Consider the following 21807-nt stretch of genomic DNA (forward strand, 5'->3'; position numbering starts at 1 on the left):
ACAACCTTCCGAGATATGGACTCACCAAGGCCCAATAAAACCGAAGCATAATATTACTACTTGCAATTTTATTTTCTCTCGTTATAAACGATAGAATTCTATTATAAGTCTAAGACAAGACTGTGGAGCAGATGTTGGCCATTCATCCCATAAGTCTGCTCTGCTATTCAATGAGATCATGGCTGCTCCGATCACCCTCAATTCCACTTCTAATAATCATTAAATATTGGAATCAAGCCTCTTGGAATTAAACTTACAAATCAATATCTTGCCACCACTGAAGTTTTCATTTTTCACACTATCTTTGGAATGACATATTAAACAGAGGCTCTGTCTGCCCTCTCTGGTGGGCATGAAGATTTTGTTACACTATTTTGTAGGGTAGTAGGGCAGTGATCAGTGTCCGACAAGTTGATGAACACAAGAATTAGGAGCATGAATCGGCCAGACACTTGTACACACTCCACCTTTCAATAATATGACGGCTAATTTAATTGTTGCATAGATTCCACATTCTCACATATTACTGATAATCTTGGACTTCACTGGTCAGGATTCATGGTGACCAAAAAAATGCCTTAAAATATTCAATGACTCTGCTTCCACCACACTATGGATAACAGAGTTTCAAAGAAGACTAAAAAGGTCTGCTCATTCCCATCTTAAATGAGAAATCTTTTTTTAAAAATTGTGTCCCCTATTTCTAATCTTATCCTTTCAGTACCCATCCTATTGAGTCCCCTCAGGATCCAAAGTTTTAATAAAATCACCTCTCCTGGTCAAAGTTTGTCCTTCAATATCACAAAAACACACTCAGTGGTCATTATTGCATTTCCTCGTTCATGTTCATGGTGAGCAAATTAATTATTTCACTCCTGCTTTCCTACCGTGCAACCATCACTACATTTCCAAAATACTTAACTCCCTGCAAAGAATTTTGAGATATTCAGTGACTACAAAAGACATGGACAAATCCAAGTTTTCGACTTGAAGAGAGACAATTCAGCAGCATTTCTCTTTAAAGATGCTGACTGTGTTACTGTGTATTTCCAGTATTTGTACGTTGACAGACTATTAGCAAGATACCAGCACAAGTTCAATACAGTTACTCAGAAACCATATAATTGCAATTTAGTTTTGCTGTCCTCACCCTTTCAAAACAAATACTTAAAGAATTTGATCACTTTCACGCAGGTTAATAGTTTAGAATCTGGGGAGATAGTACAATATTTGAAGTGAAGTAGTTATAATACATACACTCCATGCCCACAGCAATGTGGCTAATTCCTCTGAAACTATCTAGCAAGTCATTCAGTTGCATTAGAGTACGACAAGACCTTCATAAAAGGAACGAAAACCAGATAGACCACCTAGCAAGCAACCTGAAGCAACAAAAGCAACCAAAGCCTTGTTCACCCTGTAAGACCTTCGAACCAACATTGTGAATCATGGCAGACAATTAAAGAACCAATAGGAGTCTCCACCATTATCCCCGTCCTCAATGATGCACTTTAAGCCAGTAGTACCAAGTTGGGGAATATTGCCATCCCTTCATTGTCGTTGGGTCAAATTAGGAACTAACATCCTAACACAACCATGGGTTTCTCTATACTCCAAAAACTGCAGTGATTCAAAGAGAGAGCTCACCATTAGCTCCTCCAGAGCAATTAGGGATGGGCAATAAATGGTACCCTAACCAGCAATGCCACATTCCATGCCCAAACAAATAAAAATAAATGTTTATTCTGTACTAGTTGTGTATTCAATAGGTGTCGGAGAAAGATATGCAAGACGTTACATATTTGCTGAAGCAGTTTTCCTGCCCAGCTTCACTACAAGCTTTGGTACCATACCCTGCCAACAGATTCAGCATTTGATAATCTGATCATTTCCAATAATTTACCAACTATATCAGAATACATTTCCAATACAGCAGGTACAAAAGTGTACTTACTTGTGGCCAGAGTGATAGATCACTGTAATAATTCCATGAGAATAATGACTGTTAAAGTTGAAGCTGTGACTTTCTTGATAACTTTGCTGAGTTCCAACACTGCACAGGAAAAAAGAAAAAAAAACAAAGAATTTCAAGATTTTGGAAAACGATCAACAAAATTGCTTGGGTTTTTTAAGAAGTCTAACAATTACAATGAACAACATTATTCAAGGAAGAAATTGGGCAGCAATTTCCAGCATTTGCATATTCACAGTTAAACAAGGAAATTAGAAAATTTTGTGAAAAGGTTCTCTGCTTTACCATGAATATTGCTTTATTGACATCTCTCCAAAAGTTTCAACCTTCATGCACATACAACATGAAGCTGCTATCCTATGGACCAAGCAATCCAGAAAATATTTAGAGTTGTCTGTTCAATGTTAAGTGAATTTTAGTGCATCCCACAAATGACTTTGCCAGCACAGAAAATTAAGAATTTAATTAAATTGAATATGGAGCACCATTCAAACTTTAATTGCTGTTCAACATTTAAAAATTGACAAATTAAAATGAAATTTAAAAACAAACATGTCTTTTCTCTGTTCCAATCCTTTGTTCCTGTCTTTACTGCACTTTGAGTATTTGATGTAATATTCATTACCATTCTAATTTGCAGTTTCTGATTTAGACCCACCATGGTTCAATCAAATGTCTTCAAGAAAATTGGCTGAGGAGACGCACAGTTGCTTGCCCCGTTCTCTCAGGTTACAGATCCACTGTGACTTGTTAATTACCACAAGTCACATTTCACTTGATCAATTCAATGGATAAGACCATGTAATGATTTGGGAAGACAAAGTTTGAGATGCACACAAATGTTTGATGAGGTACATGTTTTCTGTACAGCTCGTTTTCTGCCCTCTTGGGTGCCTCCAGATCAGTGGAGAAAAGAACAAGTATTTTTGAGAGACTGCAAAGTTCTGATACACAAACATACTTGGGACCAACATGGAAGGTTTAAAACTCTGATGGGCTGATTTGCTTACTGCCATGAATCCTCTGCATATATTTCTGATCCTGAGTTCAGAAGTATGTAACTTTCCTGGAAACTTATCCGAAAAACATCAGCTAGTCTAATGCTCGAATTATCAACTGGTTAGCAACCTAGTGTCAAAACCAACTTACCCATCGCTCCCATCACATGCCCCATTCATCTTTAAGCCATGAATAAAGTTTTACCTAAACTAACATGACTACCTTCAGGGCACGCACACCAACTTATCAAACTCTTCATTCATTCACTCACTTAGCCACTCACTGAACCACACTCAAGATGTTTGCAAATTTACTTGAATACAGCTGCCAGAGGCATAAAAATGAAGCATGTCCTCCATTTCGCTTAGCTCTGCTTGATGGATTTATCTTGGAGATGCTGCACTGTCAACTTCTGCTTCAGCAGGAATTGAAAAATTTCAGAAATGCGTAGTGCAGCTGCCTTACAGTTTGCAAAGTCATTACTTAATTTCAATCCATGCTACACCAAATAATCTTCAGTAGAATTTGTTTTGTATATGAGTCACTATAAATACATTGATGTAATTTCAAAATTAGAAAATGATCAACACCTGCATGTGCTACCAGTTCTGACAGTGTAATTTTTTTTCCTGAAAAAGGAAATAGTTGATTTATGTTTGTTAGAAATTAAGTTGAGTTGGCAATAAACAACATTATACAGATGGAAAGAGAGAGCAATGTTTCTACAGCTGGAATTTAATGCAAAATACTGTAAATTAATCTCAAAAATAGTCTCAGGATACTTTCTAGATGGTATGAAGTTAAATAGAGTCGAGATTAGAGTGGTGTTGGAAAAGCACAGCAGGTCAGGCAACATCCGAGAAGCAGGAAAATCGAAGTTTTAGGCAAAATGCTTGATTCCTGATGAAGGGCTTTTGCCTGAAGCGTCGATTTACCTGCTCCTCGGATGCTGCCTGACCTGCTGTGCTTTTCCAGCACCATTCTAATCTAGCCTCTGATTTCCAGCATCTACAGTCCTCACTTTTGCCTGAAGTTAAATACAGTGGATGCCCAAAGAGACTTGGAGGTTTAGGTGCATAGATCATTACAATGTCGTGAACAGGTGCATAAAATAATCAAGAAAGCTAATGGAACACTGATGTTTATATCTCAAGTAATGAAATACAAGAACGCAGAAATTATGCTGCAGTCATACGAAATGCTGAGTATGATGAGCAGATCTGGGCACCATACCTTAGGAAGGATATACTGGCCTTAGAAAGAGTACGATATAGGTTTACAAGAATAATACCTGGACTTCAGGGATTGAGTTATGAAGAGGCATTACACAAATTAGGCCTGTTTTCTTCAGAATGTAGAAGGTTAAGGGGTGATCTGATTGAAGTCTTCAAAAACTGAACAGGAAAAGAGTTTTTTTTTCTACAAATGGCATTGAATGCTGGATCCATTGTTATTATTAAATCAAAGACATACATTTTTGTTAAAAGATATTAGGAGATATTGAGTAAGGCCACAGAACAGCCATGATCTCAGTGAATGACGAGAGGGACTGAATGTTCCTAAAAATCTCTATCTTACCTGAGCCAGTAACTTTTCAATTGCCCACGATAATTTATAACCAGAAGCTCTGTTGAACATTGAGCATTATCAGTAGACTCCAGGAATATCAATCCTGCCACAGCATAACTCAGGTCACCTGCAGAATTAGTAGTCTGAAAGAAAAGACAAAATTGCACAATTTATTTGATATTTTTCATTAATCATTCAAAAACTTGTACTTGAGCAACATAATCAAGACCTAACATTTCACAAATAAGGGAGTCAAACCACACAATATTTTTAAAAATCATTTTACAAAAGTAAACACCATGAAACAGGTATTCACTGTCTTCACTCATGATTTTTTTTTCAATCATATCTTCTCCTGAATCTTTAATTGACTACAATCCTATTTCTAAAGAAATGTCCTCCATAATCAGATTCTGGGATTGTCACATGTCAATTGTCATTCAAATTTGAAAATGCGAGAAGCATCAAAATAAATCCAGAGTAATGACTGAAGTGATAAAGCAGCCGAAGATGGCTGGGTCTAGGACACAATCCTGAGGAACTCTTGAAGCTATTTCCTGTGGCTGAGATCATTAGCCACCAACAGTGACAATCATCATCTTTTGTGCCAATTAGACTAATAGCACGGTCTGTTATGACAAAGCTCATGGCACACATGAAAAAGATCAATAACGAATCGGACTTGATGGACCATAATGTTTAACTTTTACAGAGTGGTTACCGAGATAGTCAGTAATTGGGCATATTCATACAAGACGGTCAAAGTCTTACAAATTAAAAAGAAACAAAAGTATACCATACAAAGTAAACATATTTTGGAAAGTTCTTAACATGAACAACAAAAAGAAATACTGAATTCTTTTCTAAATATTCTCTTATTGCATCGCTTCCTAAGAGGGACAGGAACAGACAACTAACAAAATTCCAGGAAAAAAACTTGGACCTTTCCCAAACTCAGTATATTTGAACTGATGAAACAGCTTAGGACATCTTTCTCGCACCAAGGCCATGGAGACTACCAAAACCTAACTGCTCTTCTGCTTGTGTCTCTTCATTGCTTGTCTTTCTCCGGGTGTAAATCTTCAGTTATCTCACCAGACCTGCCTTGCTTGGGTATTTATCCTAAATCACATGATTTATTGGGTTAAAAATCGAACAACATCAAGAGCAGCGCTTTGAAAGCTGGTGCTTCCAAATTAACCTGTTGGACTATAACCTGGTATTGTGCGATTTTTAACTTTGTACACCCCAGTCCAACACTGGCTCCTCCAAATCATGATTTATTGGAAATACTATTTTGGCTCAATGCCAAAGTGTTCCTGACCTTTAAAAATATCACCTTCACAGAATTGAAATAAAAATTCACCTCTACTTTGGAACTCAAGTTCCCAAGTAATAATAAAACACTTTAAACCTTCCTCATAGTCAACACTGCCTCCCTTCACTTTACTGATGATTGAGAGTAAATCATTGAAGAGATAACTAACCAGATTGAATTGGTTCTGCGTATTGTGAACAGACCATAGATAGTTAACTTTCCACATTGTCAGGTACATGCCCGAATTGTACTGTACTGGAAGAGCTTAGACATGTACTTCAGTATTTCCTTACTCTCAACCGATACAGAAACAGAACATTTCTCTCTGCTTTCCATTCAAGTAGAGTTGGTGAGTCCCATTCCTCTGCATCAACCTGCAGTGATCAAAGTGCTGATTAAATTGCAAACCTTCCTGATAGTTACTTTATGCCAAATGTAAGTTTGCTCACTGAGCTGGAAGGTTTGTTTTCAGACGTTTTGTCACCATATTAGGCAACATCATCAGCACTGGTGGTACGGCCCGGTTTTTATGTGTGTGTTTAGGTTTCCTTGGGTTGGTGATGTCATTTCCTGTTCTTTTTCTCAGGGGGTGATAAATGGGATCCTAGTTAATGTGTTTGTTGATGGAGTCCCGGTTGGAATGCCATGCTTCTAGGAATTCTCCCGAGTGTCCTTGTTTGGCTTGTCCTAGGATGGATGTGTTGTCCCAGTCAAAGTGGCTTCCTTCCTCATCTCTATGTAAGGATATTAGAGAGAGTGGGTCATGTCTTTTTGTGGCTAGTTGATATTAATGTATCCTCGTGGCTAGTTTTCTATCTGTTTGTCCAACGTAGTGTTTGTTACATTTCTTGCAATGTATCTTGTAAATGACATTAGTTTCAAGTTGTCTGTATAGGGTCTTTCAAGTTCATGAACTGCTGTTTTAGTGTGTTGGTGGGTTTGTGGGCTACCATGACGCCAAGAGGTCTGAGTAGTCTGGCAGTCATTTCAGAGATGTCTCTGATGTAGTCTAAAATAAAAAGTAGGCCATACCACCAGTGCTTCACTGGAGGTTCACTGATATTGCCAAGTATGATGACGAAACATCTGAAAACAAACCTTCCTGCTCAGCGAGCAAACTTACATCCAGAACCCCAACCTGAGTTACAAATCTTCTCAAAATTCACTAACTTTATGATGCCTTTAATTATCGACATCACACCACATTCAATGTATTTTTATGCTTTAAATTATTGGCAGAAAGAGCCATCAAAACAGACTGCAAGCACTGCATTGTAAAGCATTCAAGCTGGACAAAATACTTTTATTTCAACCATTCTCTACATTTCTGTAAATAAGAAACTTCACCAAATAATTCAATCCAGTTCAATTTAGTGTATTCCCACTTTATGATGACCACATAAAAATTAAACACATGCATTCACAGTAAAAATATTTCCCCCTTAACTTTCCCCAACAATATCCCTCACAGCACAAGGGACCCAGGTTCGATTTGACCCTCAGACCCTCTGTGTGGAGTTTGCACATTCTCATTTGTGTGTGGATTTCGTAGGGCGCTCTGGTATTCTCCCATTGTCCAAAGATGTGGATTGACCATGCTAAATTGCTTACAGTGTCTAGGGACGTGCACGTTAGCTGGGTTAGCCAAATGAAATACAGGGTTACAGGAACAGGATAAGTAGTTGGGTTTGGGTGGGATGCTCTTTGAAGGATCAGTGTGTGCCTGTTTCCGCACTGTAGGGATTCAATGAAATCTTACATATTCAAGATGTTCTGGACGTATGTTTCACAGGACCTGAAAGCCCACAGGACAAAACAGGCACATCATTTACAGGGAATGATACTGTGCACATTTACGTTTAAAAAATAGAAGATGATATTTCAGTGGTACCTGTGGAATGATGAAAAGTTCACTGCCCATCAAATCAAACACTTTCACTGTGCCTGAACTATCAGCATAAGCCAACAGTGTACAATCATGACTCCACGTCACATGACGCCACTGAGGGTGTGGATCTTTTGGAACTATGGACAGAAATAAAGAGGAATTGTTAAATTTTTTATACTTTTAACATCCAAACAAGTCACACCATTAATATATCAGCACAACGAGTTTTGGAAAGAAAACTAGCTTTCATCCACTGCCTGAAAGACAGCTGTAAAGAAATAATTAGTCACTAGATACATCATCTAGTTAGTGTCAGTTTCTTCAAGCAGTTCCTTAACAAAAAACAATGCTGTGATTCAACTATCCTAGTTATCTTTCAATCCACCAAATTAAAAACATGCAACACATAATAATCAAATTGAGATAGCAACGATGATGAGGACACAGATTGAAAAAAAAAACAGGTTCCTGCAGGATGCTAAATGCATTTGTTAAGATCGAAGTTTCTTTTGTATTCTAATGATAAAAAGTAGCTGTATAAACCTTATCTGTGGTGAAGATTTAGCTGAGCCGTGTAAACATTTTTCAACCACTAACCTTAGAACTTTACAGAAGTGGAAAAGGTCATAAGCATTTCAGAAACTCTGTCCTATAAATTCCAATCTGGTGCTCACTCAAATCATCCACATCTTTCTAAATTTTACTGATCACATTAGCATCACTAAACCACAAACATTTACATGAATCTCAAACTTTTCAACTCGGGGAAACCCAAAAGATTATCAAGTTACAGTTAAAAGGTATGTGAATGGTGTCAAAGATGCCCTGTTCAGTGCATCTGCTGCAAGCTATGATACAAAGAGTCAGCTATTGCATAAGGAATGGAGACTAGTTGAGTAGGGAGTTGCTCAACTGGGCAAACAAGACCGCATAGCAGGTTCCTTAAACAGCAGGTAACCTACTGAAAGATCAATCTCGAGAGGTTAACTACATATTGGGATGTTTTTAAGCTTGCGATTTTTGAGAATATTTGTAGCTCAGGTTGAGGTTCGGGTTGTAAGTTTGTTCACTGAGCTGTGAGGTTTGTTCTCAGACATTTTGTCACCACGTTAGGTAACAGCTTTAGTGAGCCTCCTTTGAAGTGCTGGTGTGTTGTCCTGATTTCTATTTGTGTCTTGGTCTCTTCAAGTGGGTGATATCATTTCCGGTTCTTTTCCTCAGAGGCTGCTAAGTGGAGTCCAAATCGATGGAGTTCCGGTTTGAATGCCAGGCCTCCAGGAATTCCCATGTGGCTCTCTGGGTAACCTGTCCTAGGATGGATGTATTGTTCCAGTCAAGGTGGTGTTCTTCTTCGTCTGTGTGTAAGGATACTAGTGATAGTTGGTCGTGTCTTCTGGTGGTTAGTTGGTGCTCGTGTATCCTAGTGACTAGTTTCCTGCCTGTCTATCCAATATAGCGTTTGTTGCAATCCTTACAGGGTCTGCAGTTCTTGCAGGGTATTCTACAAACACTACAAGGACTGCAACAAACACTATATTGGACATTCAGGCAGGAAACTAGCCACCAGGATACACGAGCATCAGCTAGCACTAGCATCCTTACATACAGATGAAGAAGGACACAACTTCGACTGGGACAACACATCCATCCGAGGGCAGGCTAATCAGAGACACGCACGGGAATTCCTATAGGACTGGCATTCAAACCAGAACTCCTTCAATAAAAAAAAAAATTTGGACCCCAGTTACCAACCCCTGAGAAAAAGAACCGAAATGATGTCACCCATCTTAACAGACCAAGACACAAGTAGAAAGCAGGACAGTACACCAGCACTTCAATGGAGGCTCACTGATGATGTTACCTAGCATGACGACAAAACATCTGAGAACAAACCTACCAACTCAGTGAGCAAACTTACAACCTGATGTTTTTAAGTGCACAACAATCAATGATCAAAGATCAAATATGAACATTGATTACCATTGTAAAAAGATGACAACTAAATCCCATCTTCCAGCTTTCCTTTAAACAATAGAGTCCCTTAATGACAGTAGGGAACATTCTAATTGATACAGTACCTAGACATTTTCCAAAGACAGATCCAAATTCATCTCTTGCAGATCTGGAAAAAAATGTCAGAATTAAGAACTGAAAAATGTTAACTTTTGTTCAATTACTTTTGGACTCTCAAATTATTTCTTCAGAATATCTTCACCAATGGATAGTTAAACTTAACCATATTTGGTTAATTAACATTATGTAACTGAGCTACACAGTCTGGGACTGATCTGCCAAACTAGGTTTGATGATCTCATTTGGGAAATTATGAACCAGAGGGTGAAAAGTGACAAAAAAAAAATGAACTCCATCCTCAGACCTTCCCCACCACCATCTGGCGAACAGAAACTTTGATTTGCAAACTTTTCGATAATCAGTCAGAAGCTGTATTGTGATCTGCATTGATTTGCCAGGGGGGGGGGGGGGGGGGGGGGGGGGGGGAGGCTGGAAGAGCAAGAAGAGGAAATAGAGCACCTCTAATGGTATAATAAACCAACAGAAAACTTAGAAATCCCTCAATAAAGACAGTAAATCACAATTACTTACTGAAGCAAAATTTAAACAAGTTGTTTGGATAAATGGGTATGGTTAAACAAAGTGGGTGGAGAGAGGCTTTTGTAGAGTCTCACCTTTGACACAAACTAGCTGAAACAAATGTCATGTGTCTGTACTGTAAATTACACACAACATTAACTAATGACAGAAAGAAATGGTCAATTCATTCTACAACAGTCATCCATCAACACAAAAATTTAATAATATAACGAAAGAACTGGATATTTGATTGATATCATACAGTACCTGATTTCAATACATTGGTCCTGAACCACTGCCAACAATTTCCCATTACTGTCAGAAAACAGAACATAACTTTCAACAAAATTGTCATGCCTAAAAATAAAAAACTACAAACATAATTTCAAATGTAAAATTCGAAACCAGTAGGTTTCGCATGTTCTCAACAAAATTACTTAATGAGTTATAATATGCTAAAATATTTTTGCAAGAGACTAACATGCTACAGCATTAAAATTAACTGTGAAAACAGAACAGTCAGCACCATAAAGGTTTTCAGAATATTACTTCCTGTGCACAAGAACAAGATTCAGTGAACATGCTCATGCAACAGCATTGGGAATACAAAACAATACTAAATACATTAAAAATGTTTTAAAGATACATTGATTAGGGTCTTTTGTTTTTATCACCAGCTTAAACCTGGTTTATTTTGTTGGATAAATGTTTTGTGGTTTGACTTTTTAAAAAAATCTATACCAACTTGGATTTAAAGGTTACTTTGCACATTAATTTTCTGTCTAATAAAGCACATGGCTATTAATGTACAAATGTGGTAACACATTCAGATGAGGACTCTGTTGATTTAAACATGAAAGTCAAAAGGTTACTGTCAAAAATGCAGTGCTCCATTAGCCTCACAATACTATTATGCAATCAAGTTTATCAAAATATATTAAATGGTGTGAAAGTGATATACTTGTGCAATGAATATTAGATAAGCACAACAGAAACTTAAATCTTGTTCATTTTGAACATAGTATCTTTGTGACGTAAGTGATTTTTAACATTTAACACAACCTAGCCATGAATTTTTAATGTCTTACTAACAGTAAAAGGGTTCATTCTGAAAGATGACAAAATAGGTAACATTCAAGTTATTAGCACTCAAGGCCTCTCGTTACTATAATAGATAAATCATACTGCATATTAAGTCTGCTTAGAAAATCAAAACAGTCCAGCTATCATCTGAGATAATTACCTGGCTACAACAAGTTGCCAGTTGATCTGCTTGTTGACCAACTGGATAAAACTAGGAGAAAGCAAAGAGCTGGAGTGGCTGTGTGGGAGAGAGAGTTAAGAACATTGTGACTATAAAAGAAAATCGCTATAAACCAACAAAGAACACTATTGGACTAATTAAACTTTACATTCATGCAGGTTCACCAAGAACACAATGAACTGACAATATGTATTGTCACTTAAAGGTTAAAGGTTTCAAAATGGAGCAATATAAACATTCCACCAACACTACAAAGGGTAATTAATAGTGAATGAACAGGTTAACTTAGGAAATTTATTCAGTATTTGAATTAAAAATTAATCTGTGACAGGATCAATAATAAATAGGTGATAATTTCCAACTGACACACTCCTCCCTACAATCCCAAAATTATGAAAAGAAAATGTCAATAGCAATTACCTATATCTGACATACTGAAGCACAAATTTAAGGGGACCTGAAAACAGAAAATTGTTGAGAAACGAACAATAATGAACATATTTATTCAGTGTTAATATTTTTAGATGCAGCAAGATAATATTCAAAATGCAAAGATAATACACAACTTTAATACTTTTAAATAAATCTAACAACCTTCACGAATTTCACAACTGAACAAAGATTCGAAATACTGTCTTGAAAAACACATTTATAACACATATAAAATGCAGATACTTTATAAAAATTTATGCTCATTAGGATTTCAGAAAATAAATTTATTTTCATTCAACTTGAAACATAATCCTGAAGTAAAGTGACAGAAATTTTGTTTCAGGATTAAGACAGCGAGCATAAAGTAAAGTGGTTGATTGGAAAACAAAAAAAAATTTCAAACCAGTTTCTTTATTCAGCTAAACGTGCGCTCTTTGGTTGATAAATCTCAGTTATAGAAATAAAATTAATTTTACATTTGGGAAACAAATGTTCAGCATATCATCTTTAACATTATACACAGCGTCACAAACAAAATTCAATCACAAACAGATTGTATAAACGAAGTCTCCGGGGAAAATGACAGCGAAATTACATTTCTTATTTTGCCAAAACAGCCATGTCATTGACATAATGATTTTGTGAAAGGAATAAGCTTCATGTATATTTATTTCTATTTTAATAATTCATCTCTCAAAAGATGGTGTTGGAAATTTATTCCAAGCTGTTCACCATGAGTAGAGGTGCCAATATTACGTACCAGAAATGGTCTTGACAAGAATGGATCCACATTGTCGGTGGCGTCTGGGCTGCAGCAAAATAAAACAAGGCATTAAACTGCAGGTTATGGTGAAACATGTTTTACTTTCAACAATACTCACTAAAAATTAAAAGTTCCTTAGGGTTGTGTCCTCGACCTAACATACTTCAGCGAATACCATTCATAATTTTCATAATGTCAGAAATATGGATGCTGATCCTGATTGCACAGTGTTCAATGCTTCACAAGTCATGACTCAATTTCTCTGGTATGGAAGCAGTCTGTAATACAGGCAAAAAGACCAGGACAACATTCACGCTTGGGCTGATTAACAATCCGACCACACAAGCGCAGGCAATAATCATCTCCAACAAAAGAGAACCTAGCCATCTTTTTTTGAAGGTATTGGGAGCACTGAATCTCCCCAGCATCAACCTGATCATGTACCAAGCACATACCTTATATCCGACAGTAATAGTAAACGTCAATCCCCTTTTTTGGCCAAATAATTTGGAATTTTCCATATATGTAAAAGTCAAACCTAGCCCTTCACAGATCACGGATCAACGTTTATGAGTCAGTGCACCGGCTGTCACATCCCACTTCAGCTTGCCAGTCCGCCAGTTGTTCCGCTCCACTCCCAGTCTTCCAGTTCGCCAGCTGCTGTGTTCCACTTCGGGTTTTCAAAATTACCATAATCCGCTGTTTATTTTTCTTTTTTCGTTTAGAGATCAATTAGGCTTCTGCTAATGATATGGTTTGAATTTTGAGAGGCATGAATTTCAGCCCCTCAAAAGTTGCATTCATGTAATAACAAAGATTCTAAATACGGTCTAAAAAAAATGCTTGTTAGGATTTCAGAACATAAATTTATTTTCAATCAATTTAAAATGTAATCCTGAAGTAAAGTGCCAGAAATTTTGTTTCAGGATTAAGACGTCTAGCATAAAAGTTGATTGGAATACAACCAAAAAGTTCAAACCAGTTTCCTTATTCAGCTAAACATGTGCCCATAAATTTATCCTTAAAAGTAGTCAAAAAACTTTGACTATTACTCGAGTATATATGGTAAGTACTACAGCTAGTAGAGCAGATCAGACCCTGAGAATACTGTGGCAAATAACTCACCTCCTGATTTCCAATGCCTGCTCATCACCTACAAGGCACAAGTCAGAAACACATTGGGATATTCTTCACTTACGTGGACAAGTGCAGTTCCAACAAGTCACAAAGCTTAACACCATCCAGGACTAAGCGATGCACTTGACTGACATCACAATAACCACCAAAATATCATAACTGCAGTATCTACCAGATATTGACCAAAATATATTGCAATAACTCATTCAAGCTCCTTCGACAGTACTTTCCAAATGTGTGGCTTGTACCATCTAGAGGCCTGAAATCACTGGCACCTCTAAAGTTCCCCTCCAACCCACACACCCTACGGTGAAAATCAGAGAAATGCGGATCAATCGGAGTTAAACCCAAAATTTGCTCATAGTGCAGGGGCTCCCTGGCTCCCAAATGAAGCCTAACCTGGCTCCATCCCACTCAAAACAACATGCCCTATATATCCCACAAAACATACAAGAACATACATCCATCTCTCCTGCCTCCTTCAACTCTACCTTAGCCTAACTCACCATCACGAAGCAGGAGAATCGATGTTTCGGGCATGAGCCCGCCCGAAACGTCGATTCTCCTGCTCCTTGGATGCTGCCTGACCTGCTGCGCTTTTCCAGCAACACATTTTTAGCTCTGATCTCCAGCATCTGCAGTCCTCACTTTCTCCTCCTAACTCACCATCACCCCCACCCTGCTCCCAGCCATGATCTAACCCAGCTACACCTCAACTCGCCACTTCCAATCCACCCCATTCCAACCCCACCGGATAGTTGAAATATGTTCAACTTAACTTTAAATATATTTGATGTCTAAGCTCTCTGGTAGTGAATTCTGGAGATTAATTATTCTAAGGATAAATTCATCCTCATTTCTAACTTGGATGGAGGAAACCTTATTCTGAAACAATGCAGCCAATACTAAATTTGTTTGTAAATGGAAACATCCTCTCAGCCTCTGCCCTGCCCAACTCCATCAGAATATAATATCCACATCACATTACCTCCATGTGCACTTGTGGCAAACCTTTGCACTTTTATATTCCACTCCTTTTGTCACAAAACCCAGTCATCCCTTCTGAAAATATCAGAGACATTATCACCACTATTGCTGGATGTGTTCTGTCATTACAGTGGTATATAGTGAGAGGGAGTTGCCCTGGGAGTCCTCAATATTGACTCCAAAAGCCATGCAATCAACTGGCATCAGGTCAAACATGGGCAATTCTTGGTTATCACAAACCACTCATGCTTGATCAATGAGTCAATACTCTTCCAGGTTAAACACCACTTGGAGGAAGCACTGAGGGCGACAAGAGCATAAAATGGATTCTAGGTGGAGAACTTCAACATCCACCACCAGAAGTAGCTCAGCAGCAACATTCATTATCGAGCTGATCAAGTCCTAAAGGATGTAGCTGTTAGCTTGAGACTGCAGCAGAGGAGGGAACCAAATATAGGGAAAATGTACTTGACCTCAACCTCACTAATTGGACAATATCTTTAAGAATGACCAAGTATACCTTGTGAAGACAAAGTCCTACCTTCACTGTGCATTGTGTTATGTGACTATCACCATCTATGTGAGACAGAATTCAAATAAATCCAGAAACTCAAGACTGGGTATTCGTGATGCAGTATGGGCCATCAGCAGCAACAGAATCACACTCCAATACAACATATAACCTCAAGGTGCAGCATATGCCCCACTCTAAATTACCATCAAGCCAGGGGATCAATGCTGGTTTAACAAACAGTGCAGGACAGCTTGCCAAGGGCAGCACCAGACATACCTAAAACTGAAGTGTCAACCTGGTGAAGCTACACAACAGGACTACGTGCATACCAAATAACATAAACAGCAAATTGTAAACAGACCGAAGCAATTCCACAACCAACAGATTAGATCTAAAATCTACAGTCTTACCACATCCGATTGTGAATCATAGTGAGGCAATCAAACAACTCACCAGAAGAGAATGATGGGGGAGCCAAGCACATCAGTGCAAACGACAAGACTATATTCACAACAATATCCAGCCAGATGTACTGAGCAGATGCTCCTTCTCGACCTCCTCCAGAAGTCCCTAGTGTCACAGATGCCAGACTCAGCCAATTTGATACCCTCCATGTGATATCAAGAAACAGTTAGGGCACTGAATACTGCAAAGGCTATGGGCCCTGACAACATCCTGACAAAGTACCGAGATTTGTACAAAACCTGCCATTTCCCCTAAACAAAACTGTTCCAGTACAGTTGCAACCCTGGCCCCTACACAAGGTGCAAAATTGTTAAGATATATGTACTGTTCACTAAAAGCAAGATAAACCCAACCCAGTCACTTTCTGCCCCATCTCTTTTGATCATCAGTCAAGTAATGGAAATAGTAATCAACGGTTTTAAGCACGTTACTAAGCAATAACCTGTTCACTGATGCTCAGTTTGGGTTTCACTAGGGCTACTAAGCTCCTGACCTCATTAAAGCCTTGATTCAAACATGGACAATACAACTGAATTTGAAGTTAAGTGAGTGACTGCACTTGACATAAAGCCCAGATTAGTCAGAGGCATCAAGGATCCCTAGCAAAATAAGAGCCTGTGGGAATCCAGGTAAACCCCCCTGCTGGTTGTAGTCACACTCAATACAAAGAAAGATGGTTATGGCTGTTGAGGTCCATAAAGCCGTAAGACATGGGATCAGAAGTAGGCCATTCGGCCAGAGTCTACTCTGCCATTCAATAGTTGATCTGATAACCTTCAACTCCACTTTCCTGCCTTCTCCCTGATTTCCTTTCTGAGGAAAAACTGGTCTGTCTTTCTCAGCCCTGAATATACCTAACATCCCAACCTCAACTGTCCTCGGTAGTAAAGAATTTCACAGATTTACTACCCTCAGAAGAAATTCCTCCTCATCTGTGTCTTAAAAGTGTGCTCCTTTATTCTGAGATTATGCCCTCTGACCCTCAGTCATTTCAGTTCCAGTACATCTCTGCAGAGTTCCTTACGGCAGTGTCATCAATGCAACCAACTTCAGCTGTTTTATCAATGACCTTTCCTCCATCAAAAGGATAGAGGGGAGATTTTTGGCAAGGATTGCACAATGTTTAGCATCAGTTATGACTCTTCATATACGAAGCAGTCCACGTCCAAATGCAGCATGACCTGACAACACCCAGGCTTGCATGAACAAATAACATTCACACCACGTGCCAGGCATGACCGTAAGAACATAAATATAAAAGGTATAGGCTATTCAGACACTCTAACCTGCTTCACCATTTTCTAAGCCTTGAACTCCTGGTACTTGAAAACAAAATCTACTATCCACAATTCTCTGAGTGCCAGACATTCAAGACATTGAAAGATTGCTTCACTTTTAAATGAATGTGTAACAGTATCCACTCATTTGAGTTTCTCCCATGAGCAGAAACATCTCAGCATATATCCTGTCAAGCCTCTTTGAAATTTTGGATTTAAAGATCTCAATAAGATCACCTCTCATTCTTCTAAATTCTAATGAATAAAGGCCTAACCCATTTAACCATTCTTAAAACATTACCCTCTACATCCAGGCATCAACCCAGTGAAACTGTTGGAACTGCTTCCAATGCCTATATATTCTTTCTTAAATAGGAAGATAAAATCATACTTAGGACACCAGGTGTGGCCTCACCATCACCCTGTACAACAAAGCTTTCATTTCCCTTCTTAATTACTCAAGAGTCATAGAGATGTACAGCATGGGAACAGACCCTTCAGTCCAACCCATCCATGCCAACCAGATGTCCCACCTGCCAGCAACTGGCCTATATCCATCCAAACCCTTCCTATTCATATACCCATCCAAATGCCTTTTAAATGTTGCAATTGTACCAACATCCACCACTTCCTCTGGCAGCTCATTCCATACACACACCACCCTCTGCGTGAAAATGTTGCCCCTTAGGTCTCTTTTATATCTTTCCCCTCTCACCCAAAACCTATGCCCTCCAGTTCTGGACTCCCCAAACCCAGGGAGAAGACTTTGTCTATTTATCCTATCCATATCCCTCACAATTTTGTAAACCTCTATAAGGTCATCTCTCAACCTCAGAAGCTCCAGGGAAAACAGCCCCAGCCTGTTCAGCCTCTGCCCATAGCTCAAATTTTCCAACCCTGGCAACATCCTTGTAAATCTTTTCTAAACCCTTTGAAGTTTCACAACATCTTTCTGATAGGAAGGAGACCAGAACTGCACGCAACATTGCAACAGTGGCCAACCAATGTCTTGTACAGCCGCAACATAACCTCCCAACTCCTGTACTCAATACTCTGACCAATAAAGAAAAGCATACCAAACTCCTCCTTCACTATCCTATCTACCTGCAACTCCACTTTCAAGGAGCTATGAACCTGCACTCAAAGGTCTCTTTGCTCAGCAACACTCCCTTGGACCTTACCATTAAGTGTATAAGTCTTGCTCTGATTTCCCTTTCCAAAATGCAGCACCTCGCATTTATCTGAATTAAACTCCATCTGCCACTTCTCAGACAATTGGCCCAACTGGTCAAGATCCTGTTGTAATCTGAGGTAACCTTCTTCGCTGTCCACTACACCTCCAATTTTGGTATCATCTGCAAACTTACTAACTGTACCTCTTATGCTCACCTCCAAATCATTTATATAAGTGACAAAAGGTAGTGGGCCAAACACCGATCCTGTGGCACTCCACTGGTCACAGGCCTCCAGTCTGAAAAACAACCCACCACCACCACCACCCTCTATCTTCTACCGTTGAGCCAGTTCTGCATCTAAATGGCTAGTTCTCCACATATTCCGAGAGATCTAACCTTGCTAACCAGTGTCCCACGAGGAGCCTTGTTGATTGCCTTACTGAAGTCCATATAGATCACATCTACCGCTCTGACCTCATCAATCCTCTTTGTTACTTCTTCAAAAAACTCAATCAAGTTTGCGGCATCTGCATTTCACCCTTTCATGTTTCATGGACTAATGCACCCAGATCCCCTCTTGGCAGCACTTTTTAAATAATAGTACACCTTCTGATTCTTCCTATCAAGGTCTTTCACTTTCCAACATTCAAGTACTCTTGTCAAATTTTTGACAACTCACTCAACCTATCTATATTCCTCCCTGCTGATCCCTTCTGCCTCATTACAAAATGCCTCTTACATATTTCTATAGACAGAAAATTTGGATACATTACAATCTGCCCCTTAATTCAAGTAATCAATATACATGGTAAATAATTGAGAGCCAAGGGCTGATTCTTGCTCATACCTATATGTTTCCAACTTGATAAAGACTTATTAATCCAACAGTCTTCAGTGTGTTAATCAAGTCTCAATCCATGCTAATATACTATTGCCTATACCATGAGGTCCTATCTTCCTCAAGGTCAAATAAGTGAGAGTCTAACCTTTGTGTCACGACTGTACCATCACTGAAGCTCCTACTAACAACATTATTAAGCCAATGGCATTTAAAGGATATGGATTAAAATTAAACCACAGACCAGCCAAGCCTTCATTAAGCAACAAGTGAGGCTCATGATACCAAATAGCTTATTCAAGCTTTGTTTGCCACAAACATTTCTTTTTTAATGTAAAGAAAACATTGATCAGATTGTCAAAGTCTATTAATTTTCTACTACAATTGAATTATCTTTGCATTGTGTTATGATCCCAGATAATACTAATACTAGTCAAGTCAGATTTCAGAATTAAACCTGCTTAATTGAGCACAATTAATTTTTCCAGCTGGTTTCTGTGATTATTAGTCACTGAAACATATTCACATGACGGCAGTTGTTTAACAACAAGACATAAGTTTATTATACAAAGAAATGCAAACAAACAAAAATACACAACACACCAATACAAAGTTATAATTTGTTTCTCAAAACAATATATTCCAAGATTCAATCGCTGGAAAATCTCAGCCTTAAAGGTTTTTAAAATCTTGACGTAACTGATTATTTCTAGTTTCTTTCTCTGGAGACAATTTTAGAATTGCTTTTCAAATCCGGTGGCATGAAGCTTTCACCATTTTCATTGCATGAAGAAGAATTTGGGCTAACAACAATAGGGCTTCTTCTATCCCAAACTGTCCTGATTTGGAAGTTCCTCAGACTAGAAAACGCTCTTGCCGGGTGGTAGTTTGTTGCCCTGAATTGCAAACTCCTGCTAAGGAAAAACATTTTCCCTTTTAACTAAACACTTATTTTCTTCTGAACTTGAACTTAAAAAATGAGCTAATAGTTTTATACTGTTTACTCTTCCTGTCATAAACTCAAAATGATAAACATCTCCTTAATTAACACTCGACAAGATGCACCAGGGATTTGATGGTAGTCATGCGTCTTTGTGGAACTGATATATGTGTGCCACTGTCCCAGAATGAATTCCTAACCTGTTACATAACCTTCACACAACTAACTTGAGCTATCTGCCTCTATTTTGAAATGCAAATCCAATTTCATCACAATTATCATTCAGCTTTGGAACCATGTCTTAAATTGGACCAAATTTTTGAATAAACGTTTGCCCAACAGCAAAGATAAATTATTTGGCTGATTAATGAGGACTGAATTAAAGACATTTCAATAAATACTGAATCTTAGCGCAATCAATGATGCTTGCTCCAGGCAAAATAGCAAACCCTGCAAAAGGGAAACATATTGCAATAAATTAGCCCTTTTCTTTGGTGTTACTGAAGAATCAGGAGATTGGTACTGAATTATACATAATTAGACATCATTACAAAAAAATACTTCACTTGATGGAACAACAATTATACATTACAGAAATGAAGGTTTAAATAATGTTACAGAATAAGTTACACCAAGCTCAATATCTACTCATGCAAGTAAACCAGTTTATAAATTGAAGTGATTGATAAGGGAAGATTTGATTAAAATGCACCTTGATATTAAAAGGATTTAACTTCTATTTAATCATATAAAACTAAAATCAGTTGATTGCCATCTAGTTGGGTGAAAGAAATTATTATATTGCAGATTATAATGAGTATTCACAATTGCTGATACAGAATTCAGAGCTGTAACATATTTGTTCCCCTAACACAGCAATAACAAGGTGTGGATAGAATGTGATTTGAAGTTTTATCACTGCATGCACTGGAAGCTTAATAAGTCCATGTTTCTTGACCTTAATGCTGAAAAGAAACCTTTTGATTTGAGTTGATAGAACATCTAACCAGCAAAACAAAATTTCAAGCATCAGCCTCATCATGTTGTTGATGCATTCACTGATTCTGATGATGGAGCATCCCCTTGAGATCAGAAGCTCCAACGGTGAACCGTTTCCATGACCTCTTCTCCCTCTCCCATCAGGATCTCTCCAAAATACTTCCACCACCTGGCTCACCCAAATACATACACTGTCTTAACAGGCGCCCTCACCATTACCAGCTCCCACTCGTCCAACTCGCAACAGGCTGTCTCCCAACATAATAATAGCAATTTAATTTAGAATGCACATTTAAGACAAATAAAACTTTCCAAGGCATTGCACAAGATACCTAGTCAAGCAAATTAGAGCATAAACCATAAAAAGGAACATTACCATAAGACCATAAGACAGTAGATAGTCCAAAGCTTGGTCAAGAAAATGGGTTATTAAGCAGACCAGGGAGAGCTACACAGTCACTACTGAGGGAATGGAATTTGGAGTGAAATCTAAGCCAATGGCTTTACTCTTCCTAATATAGAAGTGGAGGAATCTTTCATTGTCAGAATTGGAGTTTTTTTTTTGAAAAAGTAAATCGGCACCAACTAAACCGTGTCTCTCAGTAAATTAACAAAGCCAGTCCTGGATGTTTTTATTGCCTTGTCCACTTGTTCAGAGATGTTGTTTCACACCTCTGG

General features: G+C 38.3%; 1 protein-coding gene across 3 annotated transcripts in view; it reads right to left on the reverse strand.

The window, feature by feature from the left end:
* Positions 1-21807, reverse strand: part of nbas (NBAS subunit of NRZ tethering complex) — a 248990-nt gene that overhangs the window by 224138 nt on the left and 3045 nt on the right. For all 3 annotated transcript variants that reach the window (XM_072561955.1, XM_072561957.1, XM_072561954.1), the window contains exons 2-9: positions 12795-12843; positions 12023-12059; positions 11582-11659; positions 10606-10653; positions 9825-9868; positions 7750-7883; positions 4550-4683; positions 1955-2053 (exon numbers count right to left, since the gene is read on the reverse strand). In XM_072561955.1, coding sequence (XP_072418056.1) covers positions 1955-2053; positions 4550-4683; positions 7750-7883; positions 9825-9868; positions 10606-10653; positions 11582-11659; positions 12023-12059; positions 12795-12843 — 623 coding nt within the window. The remainder of the gene's footprint in view (positions 1-1954; positions 2054-4549; positions 4684-7749; positions 7884-9824; positions 9869-10605; positions 10654-11581; positions 11660-12022; positions 12060-12794; positions 12844-21807) is intronic.

The sequence above is a fragment of the Chiloscyllium punctatum genome, chromosome 3 (assembly GCF_047496795.1).
Source record: "Chiloscyllium punctatum isolate Juve2018m chromosome 3, sChiPun1.3, whole genome shotgun sequence".
NCBI classification, from domain to species: Eukaryota; Metazoa; Chordata; class Chondrichthyes; order Orectolobiformes; family Hemiscylliidae; genus Chiloscyllium; species Chiloscyllium punctatum.